Here is a 17812-nt window from a genome sequence, read left to right on the forward strand (position 1 = left end):
TTCCAAGCCAGAGCCCTGAGGACAAGGAGAAGCACGTCATCACACCTGCACTCCCTCATGTTGGCCAGGGGAACAACATATGCAGCTCTGGTTTGAACAAGCCAGAAGACTTTTTTTTCAAGTCTCCTGAAATGCATTTTAACATAGAAGTGCAAATGCTCACCCTCCTTTGTTTGCCTCATTACTTTCCTCTTCCATGCTTTCAGCCTGTGGTACTTGAGAAAATGAAAGCAAGATTCCTTTGGAAATTGCCACAGTTTGTGGTATCCCAAAACTGGAAGGAGAATGAATGGGAATGAGGATTGGTCCAATTTAATGCAGTTAAACATAATGTGTTGAAGCCCCCTGATAATTTGAAGCATGTCACATCAGTAAATCTCTCTACTGTTCCTTGTTACTGCCTTTTCTCAATGTAATATGTATTCTCTGCTGGGTTCTGGTAAAAGCTGATAGTGCTCTGTTTATGTAACATTGACCAAAGATATCAGTGAGCAGCACCAGGTGTATGCCATCACCATGCCTCCCTGCCCATTTATGCCATTTCAAGTACCACAACATCTAGGTCAGGGTACTGAATCTCACCTGTAGTTGTCTTTTCACTCCTAGGACGGAATGTGTTTAGTTTCTTATTTTGCTCTTCCTTCACCTTTTTCCCCCCATCAAAGTACACTTCAAAATTTCAGTTGTATTGTTTTATTTTTTTAGCCTCCTGGAATCTTCTAAATACTTTTTCCTCACCAGGAAACACTTCTAAACACTTTTCCCCAAAACAAATCAAGAGAAACCAGAACCATTCAAAATTGCGGGCCCAGGTAAGAACCTGTACTGTGCATTGGCTCAGGTCCCTGAGGTGCCCACGTGAGCACCAGAGCAGAGATTTTGTTGTAAACTTCCTAAAATTCTCATATTGGCCTATGCACAGAAATTTTCTCCTCCTGAAACCAAACGGCTCCCATATCTCTGCCTGGTAATACTGTGGTGAGCTGTGTCCAAGGGAAACTATTCTTCATCAGAAGGATGAAGACAATAATCAAGTTTGCATGCTGCAGTGTGACTGACTGTCATTTTGACCTTGGCTATGACTTCAGACCAGATTTGGGTTGATCAGGCCAAAACTGTTGTTTGTAACGGTTAAGTGTTACATTGCATTTTGATTCTGAAGTCATTTGGTAGAAGGTTAACAAAACCCCGAGTGTGGTAAATTAATACGTAAGAGAGTACCAGGACTGAATCTACCTTAAAAAACCCCAGGAACTATACTCTCAGATCTCTGACAACAGAGAAAAGGAAAAGATCCCATGGGCTAGACAGTGAAGTACTGAGTGTGGAGAACGGTGTGGTACCAGCTAGAGTTACACTGATGAAGCTTCTCCTTCAGACATTGTGGAGAGTTTTGCATCAGTGGAGTCACTTTGCACCAGCTCAGCACTGACTTTCTGCTGGGGCGGTTTGAGGATATGGAGTGTCCTGTCACTGTCGCCTTTGTGGAACCCAAGGTCTGAACATTTTGACTTTGTAGAACTAAGGGCAAAGCATTTTACTCTATGTATGCTTTAAATCCCCAGGGTCTGCTACACATCACTCTCTGCCTGCCCCTGCACACAGTAGAAAGGGACTGAGCACAGTAATTACCTAATTGCCTGACTGTGTGTCATTAGCTCACAGGGTAATTACAACAAGTATTGTTAACTAATAGTATTTCTCACTAGCTGAAAAACAGGTCTTTTATTTTCACCAAGGAAGAGACTCTGAATTTCACAGATCCTGAATTGATTTAATATGTTTTGATAAATACATTATTGTGTAACAGACTATTAAGGATAGTATCACCCTTCAGATGTCAAGCCTTGCCATATGTATATGCAAAACTATAAACAAGCTCTTCCAGTGAAATGAAAGTGTACATATAGAGCCTGATGGCAAACATTTTTGTGAAGAAAAAAAAAAGCCCAGCAAGCCTATTAATGTCCTGAGAGTTTATTCAACTAAAAATGATTTATGCAAAAAGACATTAAGTGAATACTTTCTTCATATACCTATTACCTCAGATATCTCCTCAAGAGGATCCCTGAAAGTAATTGTGTAAGTGCTTTTAGGACAACAGCTTTGGCCAAGCAACACATTACATCAGATGAATTCTGGCAGAAGCAGTTGAGGACTGGTAGGCTGCAGACTCTCCCTTTTTCTTTAGTGGTAGGAAACCCCCCTCCTTCCTCTGCCTGGGATGCGGACCCTTCCCAGAAGTTACGTTACACTATGAGGCACTGAAGGATCTGACGTTTACTCGAGTAAACATTCCTCTTATAGTTGATGGACATTTCATTAATGCATCTTTCTGTGTTCAAGACCTTAGACCAGTGAGCATCACACAGGTAAGGATGAGTCACATAAGAAGTTTCCACTGAGGTCCAAGGGCATCTCTCAAGACCTGCAATGAGGCCCCAACAATTAATGCAGAAATTTTTGTTGATCAAGGACTGTAGGGGGGATTGAATTGAGGGGGATGGTGAGTGTTTCCAGACAGACCACTTCAGTTCCTCTCAGCTCTAGGATTACCATTTCTTAATTTCTTAGTACTTCATTCTCTTTCACCCATCGTCCAGCCTACGGTTGTTCAGCTGACACTTACTCAGCTTACAGAGAAAATTTACCACTTGATATTTTTCTGATCTACTTTTCCAACAAAACAATGAATTAGATCTCCAGAACAAAACAGAGTTACCGAAAAGGCTCAAGCAGAAAATAAAGCCTGCTTTCAGAGCAGGTAGGATACAAAAACCTTGCCTAACCCGTGCAACCCTTCATGTAACTGGTGCGTGAACTACTTCGTTTTAATTCGGGCGCTGCCGAGCCCTCTGCCTCCTGCCTCCGGCCCCGGTCGGAGGGGCTGGGGCCTCCTCGGCCTGAGGAAAAGCACCACTGCGCCGTGACTGGTATTGCTGAGCAGGGCTTACTCGCGTCTTAGTTCCTTTGTGTTCTTCCCCTCGTCTTCTTTCCTAAAGTGTGGGTGTTCTGTTGTTTATTTTTAACAACAAATGTTTCTGGGCAGTTTAGTACTTTCGCCTCCCACCGGCTGGTCACAGCTGTTATTCCCCCCTCGCTCCACGCACTCGCGGTTCGTCCTGCTGCCCAAGCTCCGCAGCCCGGCACAAGCCGCGCTCTCCCGCTGCCTCTGGCGGTACGAGCCGGCACAACCACCCTTTGTTTCCTTACAGCCTCTCCGAGCGGAACGGCCCCGCAGCCCCGGCCTGGCCCGGGTGCACCCACCCGTTGAGAAGCGGCAGCTGGGTCCCGCCGAGCACCGCGGCCGCTCCTCGGGACGCCGCCTTCAGAGCGAACCTCCCCACTGCCGGGCGCCCCTTTTTCCGCTCTCCCACCCGGGAGGGCCGAGTCCCGTCCCGGCCCGACCCCCCCGGGAGCTGCGGCCCTGCCCGGGCCCGCACGCCGGGCCGCTCAGCCCGCCGAACCGCAGCTGTCCCAGCAGGCCCTGCGCGGCCACCGGAGCCCAGCGGCGGAAGCCGGAAGCGCCGAGGCGGAAGTAGGGCTCAGCTGGCGGGGGGGTGTCGCAGGTGAAGCTGGGAAGCGCGGAGCCATCTTGGTGCCCGGGCCGGGCAGGGACCCGCCGCCGCCGCTCCCGCCGCCGCCGTCGCGCCAGGACAGCGAACCGCCACTGGGCCGGGCACGGGGGGCGTCCGCGCGCGGGGCCCCGCTGGCCATGGGCACCTAGAGCCGCGGGCTCCAACCGCGACGGGAGCGGCGGCGGCGACGACCGGCTGCACTACCCCCCCCGCCACCCCTGCCCGCCGGCGAGCAGCGCCGGGCTCTCCCCGCCGCCCGCGCCCCCATGAGGCCGGAGCCGCCGCCCGCCGGTGACGAGCCGCCGGGAGGTCACGCTGCCCCCGCCGGGCCGTTCTTGAGCCTCCGCGAGCGGGAGGGAAGTTGTCCCGTCCCCCCGCCCCCTCCCCGCCCTCCCTCCGGTTCCTGCACCGAGAGTGAGCAAAGCACAACCTCAGGGAGCGCCGGGCTGCGCGGAGCCCGCGGGAGCCCCGCGGAGCAGAGCGGCCGCTGCCCTCACCGCCGGGCCGCTGGCGGCGGGAGCCCCAGCCCTCGGCAGGCCGCCGGGCACCTGTCCCGCCTGGGGCGGCTCTCCAGACCAGCCAGCCCCCGCCGCCTCCGGTAGCTTGTGGACATGAGCATTTTTCTAACTTTTTAAAGAACTTTTGTTTTTCTTTTTTCCCCCTCCTGGGATTTTTACGAGCTTCCCCTTAGTTGATTTCCCGCTTCTCCCACTTCAGACAGCACTGGCTCTGTTTTTCCTGATACTGTAGTATGGGGATCAAATCACAGTTGGGATTTTAAGTATCGCAGAAGCCCTCGAGTCTGTCCACCTGTTAGAAGCGAGCGGTGCCGCTCCTGTCTTTCTTCTTTTCCCTCGCGTCGCCTGTCGGATGTGATGGAACTCATGTTCGCGGAGTGGGAGGACGGGGAGAGGTTTTCATTTGAAGACTCGGATCGCTTTGAGGAAGACTCTCTTTGTTCCTTCATCTCTGAGGCAGAGAGCCTTTGCCAGAACTGGAGAGGATGGAGGAAGCAATCGGCTGGACCCAATTCTCCCACTGTCAAAATGAAAGGTGAGGTCACCGGTTTCATGGAGATGCTCACTGGACTCTTGGGAGGTGTGGGGCAGGGAGGGCTGGTGATTCAGGAGATCTGCAGAAGCAATGTCAAAGCTGCAAAGAGAAGTCAGATGTAGGATCACTGTCAGGATAGTTTTTGATCAAACGTTGAAAGCGAATATTTACTCTGGATCTTGAGACAAAGCTGTCTTTTGAGTGAGTACTGCCTTTCTGAGTAGGTCTGGTGGACTGTCTCTTGGAAATGTGAAAACAGTTTTCTATAAACAAACTACAGACTTGGCTGGGAATAACTAAATAGAAGTTCCCACTTGAATCCATTGAAATACACTAAGTTTTCATAGAGGTTTTTGTGACTGCTATAACACTACTCCTGGTAAGGCACGTAAGCCATCATTGTATAGAGCAGTCTATGTTCTTTGTCTATTTCTTTAATTTTTTTTTTCTAGTAAATTGCAAACTTTCTTTTGCAATAGTAGAGCAAGAAGGCCTGAAGACTGTCACAAAGAAGTCAACAAACCACAGCGTGTCTTCTTCAAGAGTTGTTATATTTCCTTTCTTTTGATAGTAATTTCTTTTTAATGACGAGAAAACAGATAACATTAGCAATTAAAATTATTTGAAATTGTCATATATCTACTAACCCTTTGCTCGGTGTGATGTTTTTTGTTTGTTTGTTGTTAAGTGAAACATAATTTCTTTTTTATCCTGAGGCATCTTGACCCTAGAATTCAGGTGGTGTTTACACCAAGCAGAGCCAGACATACAGTTACAGAAATTACACAACCCTTTCTGCTCCTCTTTATATCTCCTTTCTTCTTTTTCGATCCCTTGTCAGTACTTTTCCCGTTATTGCTCACTTTCATGACCATCAGCTACCTCATTAATCTCTCTGTATCTGGAACTGCAAAACTTCGTTTTCTTCTGAATGTTTGCCTTACATGAGCGGAGAATACATTTTATGTTGAACTGTGCTGAAATCTGGCTGTGTTATGCCATGGACAAATGCTCACTTGTTATTGGATTAGGACCAGAAAGTACATTTTGCATTGACTGTAGGCTTTCCAGAGCAGCCGAAGTTTTGAATTCTTACTAAATTTGAGAACTTTTTCTAGATATGTAACTGCCTGTGTCTCTTGAATAGTCAAGATTAGAGTTGAGGGTAGGATGAAAACTTTAAAACAAACCAAACCAAACCAACCCAACCCAAAACAAGAGAGAGATGCTGAATGCGTATCCAGGTTGGGTAGCTCTCTTGGATCCTGCTGCCGGGACCCATTGGTTTCAGTATGGAACACTCTGCTGGTGTAAAGAAGGGGAACAGTGTTGGTGTGTTTATTAAAGCTGTGAATCCTGAGATATAGGAATAAGTGTTGGGCACAGGGCAAAGCTTATTAACTTCATTTGCTTTAAGTGTTGTTGGATATATTAACTTGCTGGAAAGGAGCTGAAGTTTTGAAAACATAGTTCTGTGCGAAGTAAGACGTTTAGTTTGGCAGAGGTGTATGAAGCTGGTTTGTACAGATCTACAGGTCAGACTGATGGTTGGAAAGGTGATTGTTTCTATTCAACTTTGAGATGCTTATTGCTGACTGTTCTCCTCTGGTTCAGCATATGATTGTGTGTTTTTCTGGGTCTTGGCCTAGTTCCTTGAGCTCTCTTGACCGCATTAAAAGCAAGCAGCAATTGCTCTGTCTGCTGTCATCCGCTAGTTGCGTTAAAATGAAAAATCATTTCAGTAGTTTATGCGTATTTGTAATCCTCAGTCTCTTTCCTGACATGAGAAACACAATAGCTAACGTTATTGTTGTGATAATTGTAATTATGTTCACCATATTGAGATGTTGCTGTTCTGGGTTCTGCAGACCTGCACTGGCAAGGGTTGTGTTGCTTGTACTTGCTTCATACTTTTTAGGTTTTATCTGTAGAGAGACTTAATTTCTTTGTACAGAAGTTTTACTCTAACGGGAGATATTTTTAAAGGATACTGTTGCCTGCTTTAAAGGCATTTGCTGGCAATTCCCAGGCTCTGGTCAGAGTTATTTTGAGAAGTATGTGAACATGGGTTTGCTGCCTAAACAATTATTTATCCACTCTATTAAGTCATGTATGATATTACCAACATGGAACACTTGCAGGTACTTTACTGTACACAGTGTGTTGCCAGTAAGTCTGGCCTGGTGAGGGATCTGTCATCATCTGGGATTTGCTTGTATTTCAGAACTCCCATACCAATGTAATTATTTTTAACACCTCTTTTTGACAGTGTTTTTGTAGTCAGAAAAAACAGTTTTTATTGAGAACATACCGGGTCTTGAGGTTGTCAGTTGCTCTGAGTCTTCTGAAATGTGTTCATTCTGAATTGAGCTGTGTGTTTTATTTCCACATTTTACCATTTTGCAGCAGCCTGTGATGTAGCTGCCTCTGCAAACAAAAAATGTGGTTAGACATTGAGTTCTCTGGTGTTAAATGCTAAGGGCAAACAGGAGGAACTATATTCTGTTAGCCTTTTCCTCCAGTTTGGATCTCAGCCTGTGTTTTGATTTGGAATCAGCCAGACAAATTATGTAATAGAAGGGATTTCTAGCTTTTTCAATGGTTTTGAGTTTGTCCTAGTGAGAGTCCAATTCTTCATTAATTAGTTCAAAGAGAATCCCCCTGAGAATGCTGGAAGTGCAGTTGGCTGGGATTCCTCTTCTTCGACAAGCAAACAAAGAAACAAACTACCCGCACACACCCCGGTTCACCCCGGTTATGACTTTCTTACTTTTTGCAACTTTTTATTTTGTTTTTGGGTATGTTTAATATTATGATTATGTTTACTGCAAATTTAACAATAAGGCTTGGAGTAGGTCATTGCAAATATACACAGTATTCACTACAGAGGGTCACCAAAAAGTTGAGTTATTCATTTGTTTGCCAGTCACCCCATCAGCTTGCTAGAAAGATTATGGAAAGTGGAGAAAAATGTCTGAGTCTCTAATGTGATCCTTGGAATGGAATTCTTTATAAAATCGGTTATCTTGAGTAGTTACATCAGAAAAATAAGATTGTAACTGGCTGGTTTTCCCTCATTTAATTTTCACTGTGGTAAAGTCCACTTATAGTCCTCTTGTAGTACTTTCTAGAAAGGAATTTTCTCTTTTAAGTGTACAATTGCTGATGTGAAGGAGGAATGCATTGCATCCACTTTATGGACGCCCCTAGATTTTGAAACTGCTCTCAATCTCCACTGATTCACTTGTACTGAAATTCCAAAGGAAACTGGAAAAGACATACAGAGCATGGCTATTTTGTGAATACCAAGAGTCCTTTTATAATTTTGAACATACATTTTAGAAATTACTTGTTTACACATTAGACTGCCTTTGTTGCTTGTTTTTTACCCCTCGTTGTTTAATTTTGAACAAGGTGATGCTGCTGACTGATATTTGGCTGTTGCCTGTGTACATTGATTAGATGCTTTGAGCTGTACTGGGCAGGCCGGGGAGTTCAGGTGAATGTTTTGAAGAGCGATGTCCTTGCAGTGTCTTCGGAACCATCTGGTTCCCTGGGTTGCTTTGTAGCTGTAACTCACTTTCTTCCATATCAAATTACATTCCACCAATTTGTTACCTTTCTACCAATGGATGCACCCACTTGCCTTTTCTCCACTTTTCGGGACAGTGTTTTCTTTCCTAGGAACTGTTAAAAACGCCATTATAATTCTCCCATTTCCTTCTCACTTTTTAAAACAGTTGTATTTTTCATTGGTAACTGAAATGTCTAATGTTTCTGCAAATGTTTTGTTATCAGTTATCTTCACATAAGGATTCTTGTGACAGAGGTGTTAGAGTAAATGTTCGAGTGTGCTCATTATCTCTTGAAACCCACTGTGGCTTTGTTTCTTCTTGAAAGCTTCTTTCCTACCCTTAGTCCTTTCTATTTCACAGCTTCTGAAGCATGAATGTTTACCGAACACTTAAGAAGTCACCATAAATACTGTGGGATTGCTAAGTAGTATATTCACAATATTTTTGCTTGGTTTGTATTTATTTGTTCACACCAGCTTCTGCTGTAAGTGTGCTGATGAGTTGTGTTGAAACTTTTCAGTAGGCAGCTAGTGAGAAAGCTTGTTTGTTTGCTTGTTTGTTTCTTTACTGTAAGCTTGAACCATTGCATGCTATATTGCAAAACCCCCTCACATTTAACTAAGAATTGATGCAGGCAGCGATCTCCCAGAAAATGTTATTGTTATCCAGCCCCAGACAGTTTATGTTCTTCCAAAGTGTCAGGAGTGCCCACAATGTTAAGTTCTGGGCACAGTGCCTCAAAAATACAAGCCATAGAGCGGGAATCATTGTCAGAGAACAGACAGCCTGAGGTTTACAGAGACAACCTGATCCAAGTCCGAGCAGCATCTACACTGGTAATATGACAGTGACTGGTTTTCATCAGTTTATTTGGACAAAGCATAAATGGCTTAGAGGGCAACACTTCATCCTCAGGATTGCCAGTAGCTATTTAATAAATTAAAGTTAACTCTTGCTCAACGAGTAATTGCAGAAAACAGCAGGAGAAACATGTAGTCTCTTTCAAATTCATACTGTGCCCTTCAGACTCTTGTTCTTTTCGGAGAAGAATGTTGGTGTCATCCAAAGTGTGTCCACTCCTTGAGCCTGGTGAAGCTGGAAATGAAGACTGTGATTTGCTGCTGTTTGGTTACTGACCATTGCTGTGTATTATGAAGTTACAACTGGTGGTTGGTTTTTTTTTTTTCTATTTTATTTGTACCTCTGGTATTAAGAGGGAGATTATGTAATCAGCTCATACTTCTGAGATATGCAGGTATAATACATCTTGTTTATTGTTGTTTTTTAGTTTAGTACAACATGTGAAAAATCTGTTTTAGCCCAAATATATCTGTTACAACATATACAAGTTGACTAATAACACTAAAACCCCGAACAGTAACTGTTGAGCAAAAGTATTGCATGGCTCCTTAATGCTATATAGCAGAAGCAAAAGCTCAAGTTCAGGAAGGGACTTACTGGGCTGTAATACAAGGTGCAAAGGGGAGGTTGATTCATTAGGGCTGAAGACAACTCAGAGAAGCTCTAGAGACAGCCATTTATCAAGACTGATTGGCACAATTAAATGCGCTGCTTCAGACCTGGGCTGTAGATTTCAGAAGCTGTCTAGAGGTTTCTGCTAAACAAAATATGGTTTCACAATGCAGTGATACCTCTGTCTTTTGGAAGGACGATAAGGACTCGCACACATTTGTCTCTTCATTTGCATTTTCCTGTGCTTTTCCAAGGTAACTGAATGTGTGTACCTCCTCTTCAGAAATGGATACTGGACAAACCACAGAAAGCAGCTCTAAGGAAAATGTGCTTTTTTACTACTGAGATTTTCAATGACCCATCCAGTTTTAACGCTACAGTTGTCTACTCTCCTCTTCCTTTAGATAAACTTCTCTTCCCTTCACAAGAAGTCTTGCACATTCTTTCCCGGTGTTAATGTCTCATCTTTCTACTGAAACTGAAGAAAAAATAAAAATCCTGCAGTTTCTGTAGTGTTGCTGCTAAAGGCCAGGAGCCAAAGAGATTTTATTTTTTCCTGCTAAAACATATAAGACAAGATGTAATTCCTGCCCTGATGAGTATTTAAAATCGGAGCTTAGTTACTCTCAAGATGCATCTTCATCTCTGGGCAGATTACTCAGTTTCTGTACCTGGATTTTCTGGGTCTGCTTTTTGCAGGGCGGATTTTTGTGACTCTTCACTTGACCATTAGAGGTTTTTTGCGAGTTGCTGAGTTCAGAAAGTGATGGGAAGTTTCAAAAATGCAGGCAGGCTTGTTCAACAGAGGGAGGTGTCCTCATAGCTTAATGAATTGTGTTGGGCTGTTGTCAGTTCCATGCTCCTCTTGCTCTGGTTTGATGTTGCTTCTGGTCCTAGTATAGTGGCATGATCTATATGTTTGGGGAGCTCTCAGTTAAATGTGATTTAATATGCAAGTTTACAACTTTGGAGTTCCAGTTCATTTTGAGGAGCGGCAACAGCGCCATAGCATCACTTATATCCAGAAAATAGCACCTTTTGTACAGTCTACGTTTCTTGTGGCTTTAGTGAGAAAAGAAGAAGTGACAAAAGAGGTGAACTGATCTGACCTCGGAACAGCTGTTTTCAAATATAATATACCCCGAATAAAAATAGTCTATACATGAGTTGTGGAAGTAAAACTCATATGTTGACTTGTGGCCAGGCCCTTGTATTCCTCTCTGAAGTAGCACGTACTCCAATCGACATTTATTCTGCAGCATTTGTGTAATAACTGTGGTAAAATTAATTTTTAAGCCAATATAAATTCAATGATGGCAGCTACTATCAAAAGGTGGTAGAGGATTGTACAGCTTCAAAAGATGTTTTACATACTTTAATGAACTTTTGGAGTAAATGTTTGGCTATTTAAAATATCTATAATTAATATCTGTAATGAATTTGTGTGGGTTTTTAAATATCTTTAAGTAAACTTTCCAAAGAGTCAAAACAAATTTATTCTTTAGTTCTTAAAGTGCAAAAATGTCTTTAAGATTTCATTGGTCTTTGTAAACCAAAAGCTTTTTTCTGTCACCTATCTAAGGATGTAAAGCAGTTATAAGAGTAATTTAAACTAGTGTCATGGCTAGAAGTTATTTTTTCAACTTTGTTTTGTTGTACTTTATCTGTATTAATATATTTTGTCCCTTCTCATGCTTAGTGACAACCTTGAAGACCTCCAAACGTAAAATTCAAAGCATATATGTATCAAGTAGCTAAAATATTAGGCTTAGAAAAAGACTAAAGAGCAGTGATACATCATATACAAAATATTTAAAACGCTAGCTCTAATACTGTATCACAGGTTTCTAAGTTACCTCCCCTGAAGCTGTGTAGTCTTGAGCTCTAAGTATAGGCTTACCAACCAGAAGATTCTCATACTACTTTTAATCTGTCTCATTTTTGAGGCATCCTTTCTTTGTTTCTTTGACTGTAGAATGGCAGTAATGTTCTGGCAGGGCTGGGGGTATTGTGCCACTTACTAGTTGTGTAGTTTTTTTAACAGAAAATATTGAAAGTAAAGTGTTTGAGCACGCTTCTTGATAGTTCTCTAGAAATTATGGGCCAGCCCTGTGGAAACTTTGCTGTTTTGATTATGCTTAATTCATTTATATTTGCTTCGATAGAGCTGAAAATGGTACCATCTTTGAAAATAATGAAACAAAGAGGCTCTGTCAGGCTGGGATATACCTTTTACTTAAAATCTTCTGCAATTGCGTATTTTGAGAAAAGCAATGCTGTGAAAAGTGTCCGGTTTTAATAAAATATTGTTGCTATTATGAATCATTATTAGTTTTTCTAGATTGCTGCAACGAAAACCTAAGAAAGGAGAAAATGTTAATATTTAACAGTATCTATTAGGAGAAGGCTAAATCTCTATTGGTGTGTGGTTAGTGCTGTTAAGACGATCCCTTTCCACAGAAGAGGGAAACCTGAAAAGGTTGCAGGAGTAATGTCTTCAGGCAAATTCTTAACATCCTCATTTGGCTGCTGCAAGTAGAGGGACCTGAGTGTTATTTCTTGATGTCTCAGCGACTTTTATGCCTTTCCTTTGTCCACTAGGTTTAGTTGGTGGCTCTGAGACCTATAGTAGAGCTTGCAAGCTGCTTTTTCAGATGGGATAAGGATTTGCGTATGGAAGAAGGGGAAAGGACAAACTGGAAAGATGGAAGGAGGAAGGCAAAAAAAAAATCTGTCCTCAGAAGAAATCCTGTCTCTTTGTGGAAGAAAAGCTGGATACTGTGGGTGCTGTGCGGGAGAATAGACTTGAGAAGAAAGAAGAAAAAGGAGGCCAGAGACCCAAAACAATATGGAAAAAGTCTGCGTTTTTTACAAAAATATAAATAGGTAGTGTGATAAAAGAAATGTTACTCAGAATTTGTCTGCAAGCAATGAGAGCCTTTACAGGAAGGTGTCCAGCTGTACTTTTTCCTCTCAAGTTAAAACACTTATGAGGCAACTCCTTAAAACAGTGGGCAGGTGAACACCTGGGCCACCAATTCTGCCTTCCTCCTCTGTTCAGGGAGACAAAAAAATTTAAGCAGATGATGATCATTCTTTGTCATCCAGAAATACTGGTAAACACAAGTAATTCATCGGTAGAGATTTGAAAACACCAATGTTCTAAAGTCCAATGAGTATGGTTCCTTTTTTTTTTTTTTTCTTTGCAGATATACTAGTGGAAAAAGTTAATTGCAGCTTTTCTGTTCATTAGGCCTGAGATCCCCAAAGATGCTGCTTTGAGCATTCCCCGCCCAGCCAGAACTAAAGAATGGAAAAAATGAGGCAGCCTTAAAGTGAATGTAGCCAAGTTACCATCTGGACTCTTGATTAGAAATGAATATTAAATGAATATGAAAACAATGCCTACATGCAGGCAAGCCATTCTTACTGGCATCTTGTCAACGTATGTGACAGAACCAATATTCTGCCCTGAAGTATAGAAAAGTTTGCTGAACCTGTGAATATTGAGTATTGTATGACCTTATGGAATCTGTCTGTGTTTTGTTTCTGGTCTTTGCAGGACTTCAGGTTTACTGTTCTCAGTTTATGCTCACATCTGCTTGATTTTGTGTATCACAAATTGTGATTCCCAAGACTTGCTCTTTAATATTTTTCTTTTCTTTGTGATAACCCTCTACTGGAATTCTTAGCTGATAAATTTGCATCTATCTCATCCCGTGGAGAATGTACCAACATGAATCCTTGTTAATCCATGTTAGATGCTAACTCAGTAGTTCAGTGATGGCTTGAATGCCCCAATTATACACTTTTAGGAAACACTAATTGCTGATGTAAAAATTATTGGTAAATATTTGACATTTAAGGTACTGGTGTGTTAATATGTGATCCATAGGTGTACAAATGAAATGATGACTGTTTCTGAGAATCTAATACCTTTATGAAGTTTATAGGGCATCACTTAGTAATTCTTTTGAGCGGTTGACAGTTCTTGGTGTATATTGTGTGTAATTCCATTTAGTAGCCCATATTTAGGTCAGTAAATGCTGAGATGGGAGAAAAAGGGAAATGCAGTTGTAAATTTAATTACTGGAGTGAGCTGGATGAGCCAGGTGAAAATATTTGTAACTTACACCTGTATGTAACTTTCACACATGGCTTGAAGAGAAAGTGATCTGACACAGAGAAGTTGGTTGTATTTGACCCGAAATGCCTTTGAAAATTTTCATTGACCAATTGATTGTGTTTAAAGCAGGAGCGCATGGGATCAGCTAAGCTGCTTATCCTTCTCGAGGACAGGGAGTTACTTTTCCCTGGCTAGTTATGAGCAGCAAGTGTTTCAAGACTTCTGTGGACATTTTCAGAAGATGGTTGACTTTGCTTCAGTCTGTGGTGTTGGCGAGATCTTCGGAGAAATTACGGCATTTGCCTAAGCAAATTCATGCAATGGACTGTAGTTAATCAGTGCCTCACAGCTTTCCAGTGCTGCTTTTGTTTTTACTTTTGTGCACTGAAAATGATAGATGTGCTTGTTATTAGTCACACCTCTGTAAATGTTCTGTAGCGCTCTGATCGTTTCATCCTTGGTATTCAGTTTTGTTTCTCCCTTTTTGTTCTCTCCATAGGTGACAAGGGGGAAATGGAAGAGAATCGATTTCTTGATAGGGAGGAACTTTTTCCAGCCATAGGATACCAAGAAATGATCACGCAGATGCCCTACTTTGAGTGGGAGGAGATGTAATTGCTGTGGGGTGAGAGCTTGAGGAGGGCTGGGGCTGCCAGCTTTGGAAGCTGCTGTTCAGGCTGGTTGGGGGCTTCTGTGCTGGACCTTTCAACTGCGGTGCGAGAACCTACAATTGAGGGGCATCTCCAGGTGGGCTCTGTAACCTTCCAAAAGCCATAGGCCTGGGGTTAGATTTGGGGAGATTTTTACAAAACCAAAAGAGATAAAAATAGGAGTCAGGTAAGATTTTTTCAAAATAATTTAGTTACCTAGCTTATTTTAACTCCTCTGTCTATGAAACAGATTTGTAAACCTCTAATGGTTTTCTGTTGGTGATGTTAAGAGGCGGTATCTTCTTTGGTTTCCTGACAGATGTTTAATTAATCATTTTTTAACACAGAGGTGAGAATGCCTTATCCTTGATGTATTATTTTCAGACAATAACTTTCCCATCAGCCCCAGCAAAACTGGCTTGATCTCATTCTGATATGCTCAGTAATGCAGCTGTTCAGTGTTTGCTGGTGCATTTGTTTGGAGGCCAAGTGATACTGCTGTGGGATTTAGACACAGGAAAAAAGCTGGCTAGAGATTAATTTTGCGTGTAATACTTAAGGATGGATACTAATGGTAAAGAGCAGCACATTAAATAACAGAGGTTGCATGGTGGTTGTATTACTTCCTTTCTGTGTTTGGAAATGTATCAGTACTTCTTGATAGAGATTGATGCTCAGCTGAGATGTAGTCTGACGTTTTGATTTCTGTTTATGTTCCCTTGCCTGCATTCAGACAAATATCTGGTCTCTGTTGGTCTTTGTAGCTTTTTTGTTGTTGTTGTCTTTTTTTTTTTTGGGTCATTGGCCACTGGAAATTATTTTGAATTCTGGGCTTTTAAAATACCTTGCGTGGGGCAGAAGCGGGGATGACTGGTAGCACTGAGCCTTCCTTTCAGGAGATGGGAGCTGTTTGCTGTCTGTGCTCTGAATGCACAATCCCGGTTATGCAGCATGCTTTCTGCATGGGCTGAGGGAGCGAGGAGTAACAGCGCAGGGGAAATTACTTGCCTGAAGCTGATCTGCTTCATCAGCTGTAGAGTTATTCTGAATGCAAGCTGCCCAATTTGTCATGAAACCTTGGCCAACACTGGCATGAAATACAGTGTTTGGTAGCACTGTCTGTCTTGCTTTACAAAAATCTGCTGTTCATTTCATGATTTCTAACAGCTGTCGGTTGCTTGCCCAGGCTGCTCTTTTTTTGAAATGAATTCTTTTTTTAGGGAGAGAAATGGAAGGGTGTTTGGATTAAGAATTTTCTTGTCTGAATTTCCAGAGAGAAGGTTGTCAAGTTGTGAATGCTGCATTGCCTGCCTAATGCTGGTATTACAGTTTAGGGATCACAATCGTGTTAGAGTGGGTGAGAGCTGAGAAAAGAGCTTACCGACATTTTGCTCTTGAGATGCAGAGCTTATGAGGAGACAAATAGATCTCATCTGGCATAAGGCATCAACATAACATTGAATACTCCAGTTTCATCAGCACAGCTTGTGCAGAAGATTTTCATGGGTATTGCATAGGAGAAGCAATAGAGTTAAATGCAAAATACATATTTCCTTTCTGATCTGGATTTTACTTGTATTTTGAGGGATTCTGACATTTGCTTACAGCAGATGTTTTCTGTGGGTACATAGTAGGTGTTTGCAATAAAATCTTATGTGAACTGTGAAGCAGAACTTAGATGACTGGTGTCTTAGGAATTAGTGATGGAGGAATGTGCTGGTGTTTCTGTCCTGGAGTTATGAAACCAAATAATAGATTTTGGTTTAATCTTTATTTCCCTCTCCTTCCCTATCAAACATCTTTTTGGTTACCAAATATAACTTGTAGCTTTCCACCTTTGCCTTGTCCTGAAGTTCTGAAGACTTGATTCGAGTGATTTTTCTAGAGATCTGATCTCTAGTATAGTAAGTGTTGTAGCTATGATGCTTTAAGCATATAAGGAAGACAAATTTGTAAGGAAAGAAGGGAAATCTGTTCTTCAACCAGCTGACCTTTGGAGTGCAGAAAAAAAAAATCAGATGTGCAGGTCTTTTTCTTTCTACTAATTGCAAGAGGACCTTTGAGGAATGATCACACAGGGGCATATCTGCCTGGCAATTAAAATTTACTTGGGCATATTGAAACTCTTTAGTCATGTTTACCAGGCACGAAAGGAGGAATAACATGACAGGGTGGTTATTTTTCTTCTTTGAAGAGAGAATTCCTTTGGATGTTTTGCTTCCAGAAGTGTTCTTGCTGCCCCAGGAAACTGCAGATGAAGTGAGGAGGGGTAGAAGCAAGCAGCTCCATCCATGTTTGCCTCCATCTTCATGTACACCCCAGATTTTCCCTGCTAATGCCAGGATCACATTACTTGGTTAAATTGTAATTTCTCCCTTTTGATTAAGTTGTGATAAAGAGTAACAGGATCCCTGCTGGCTGTTGTTGCGGTAGGATTATGGTAGACACTGATGTTTTGTGGGATGAGAGAATGTTTCTGAATGGTTCTGTGCAAGATTCCAAACACAGGTGTATTTGGATTGTCTGACAAGGTGATCTGAGTATCTGCTCTGGCAGCCAAAGAAGGTGGAACTCGCTCCCCACGTGTCTCAGGTTCCCATCCGTTGTGGCACAGGGCTGGGGGGTCTGCTTCTCAGGGGAGAAGTCTCATCTGGAGAGAGTGTGGCAAGAAAAAGAAACCATTTCCCCACCAGTCTCTAGAAATTCTGGGCAAGTAAATACTGCATGGGTTAGCGTGTGCTATGCAGGCTGACGTAAGAACCCCTACTGTTCGCTGTGTCTGCTTGCTTGTTTCAACATTGCCTTAGCTTTGAAGGAAAGGGCCATTGGGAACTAGAGCATCTCAAAGAAAGCCTTTCTGTATTTAGATCATGACCACATTATACAGCAGTACAAGATTTTGCTGCTGGTAGAAGTTTGTTTGCTAACAGGAAGAAATGATGCATTACCATAGGGAAGGCTGGGACATAGCTGTGGGATTTCTGACATACTCTGACTGATTTAAACTCTTAGTGGGTCAGGGCTCTTGAACCTGACACACACATCTTGCATCTTCTGTGTTTTAGTTCTCTGATCAGTTCTTGCTTAGCATTATAAAGTCTCACCAGATTTCTTTTTGTGGGGCTTTCTTATGCCTGACAAAATCTTGTGGAGGTATCACCAGGAGTTGGGATAATAGTCAAATGCTGTATGATTTAAAGGTTTTAACTTTAAAAATAACAGCATAAAGATAAAATACTTTTAAACTTAGTCTAATATTGAAACAGCAGGAGTTGAGCTGAGTCTGTGGGGTCCCTCTGGTGTTAGGTGCTCAGATTCTTTAACGAAAGTTGGGGTTTTTTTGTTTTATTTTATTTT

At 42.3% G+C, this 17812-nt stretch overlaps 1 protein-coding gene across 3 annotated transcripts in view; it reads left to right on the top strand.

Annotated features, from left to right (window-relative positions):
• Nucleotides 1–3989: 3989 nt before the first annotated feature.
• ZSWIM8 (zinc finger SWIM-type containing 8) overlaps nucleotides 3990–17812 on the top strand; it is a 60709-nt gene continuing 46886 nt past the window's right edge. For 2 of the 3 annotated variants that reach the window (XM_065067528.1, XM_065067529.1), the window contains exon 1: nucleotides 3990–4631. In XM_065067528.1, coding sequence (XP_064923600.1) covers nucleotides 4454–4631 — 178 coding nt within the window. In that variant the 5' untranslated portion in view covers nucleotides 3990–4453. The remainder of the gene's footprint in view (nucleotides 4632–17812) is intronic. The other variant, XM_021284334.2, reaches the window with a different exon arrangement.

Source organism: Columba livia, chromosome 6 (assembly GCF_036013475.1).
Source record: "Columba livia isolate bColLiv1 breed racing homer chromosome 6, bColLiv1.pat.W.v2, whole genome shotgun sequence".
Classification (NCBI taxonomy): Eukaryota; Metazoa; Chordata; class Aves; order Columbiformes; family Columbidae; genus Columba; species Columba livia.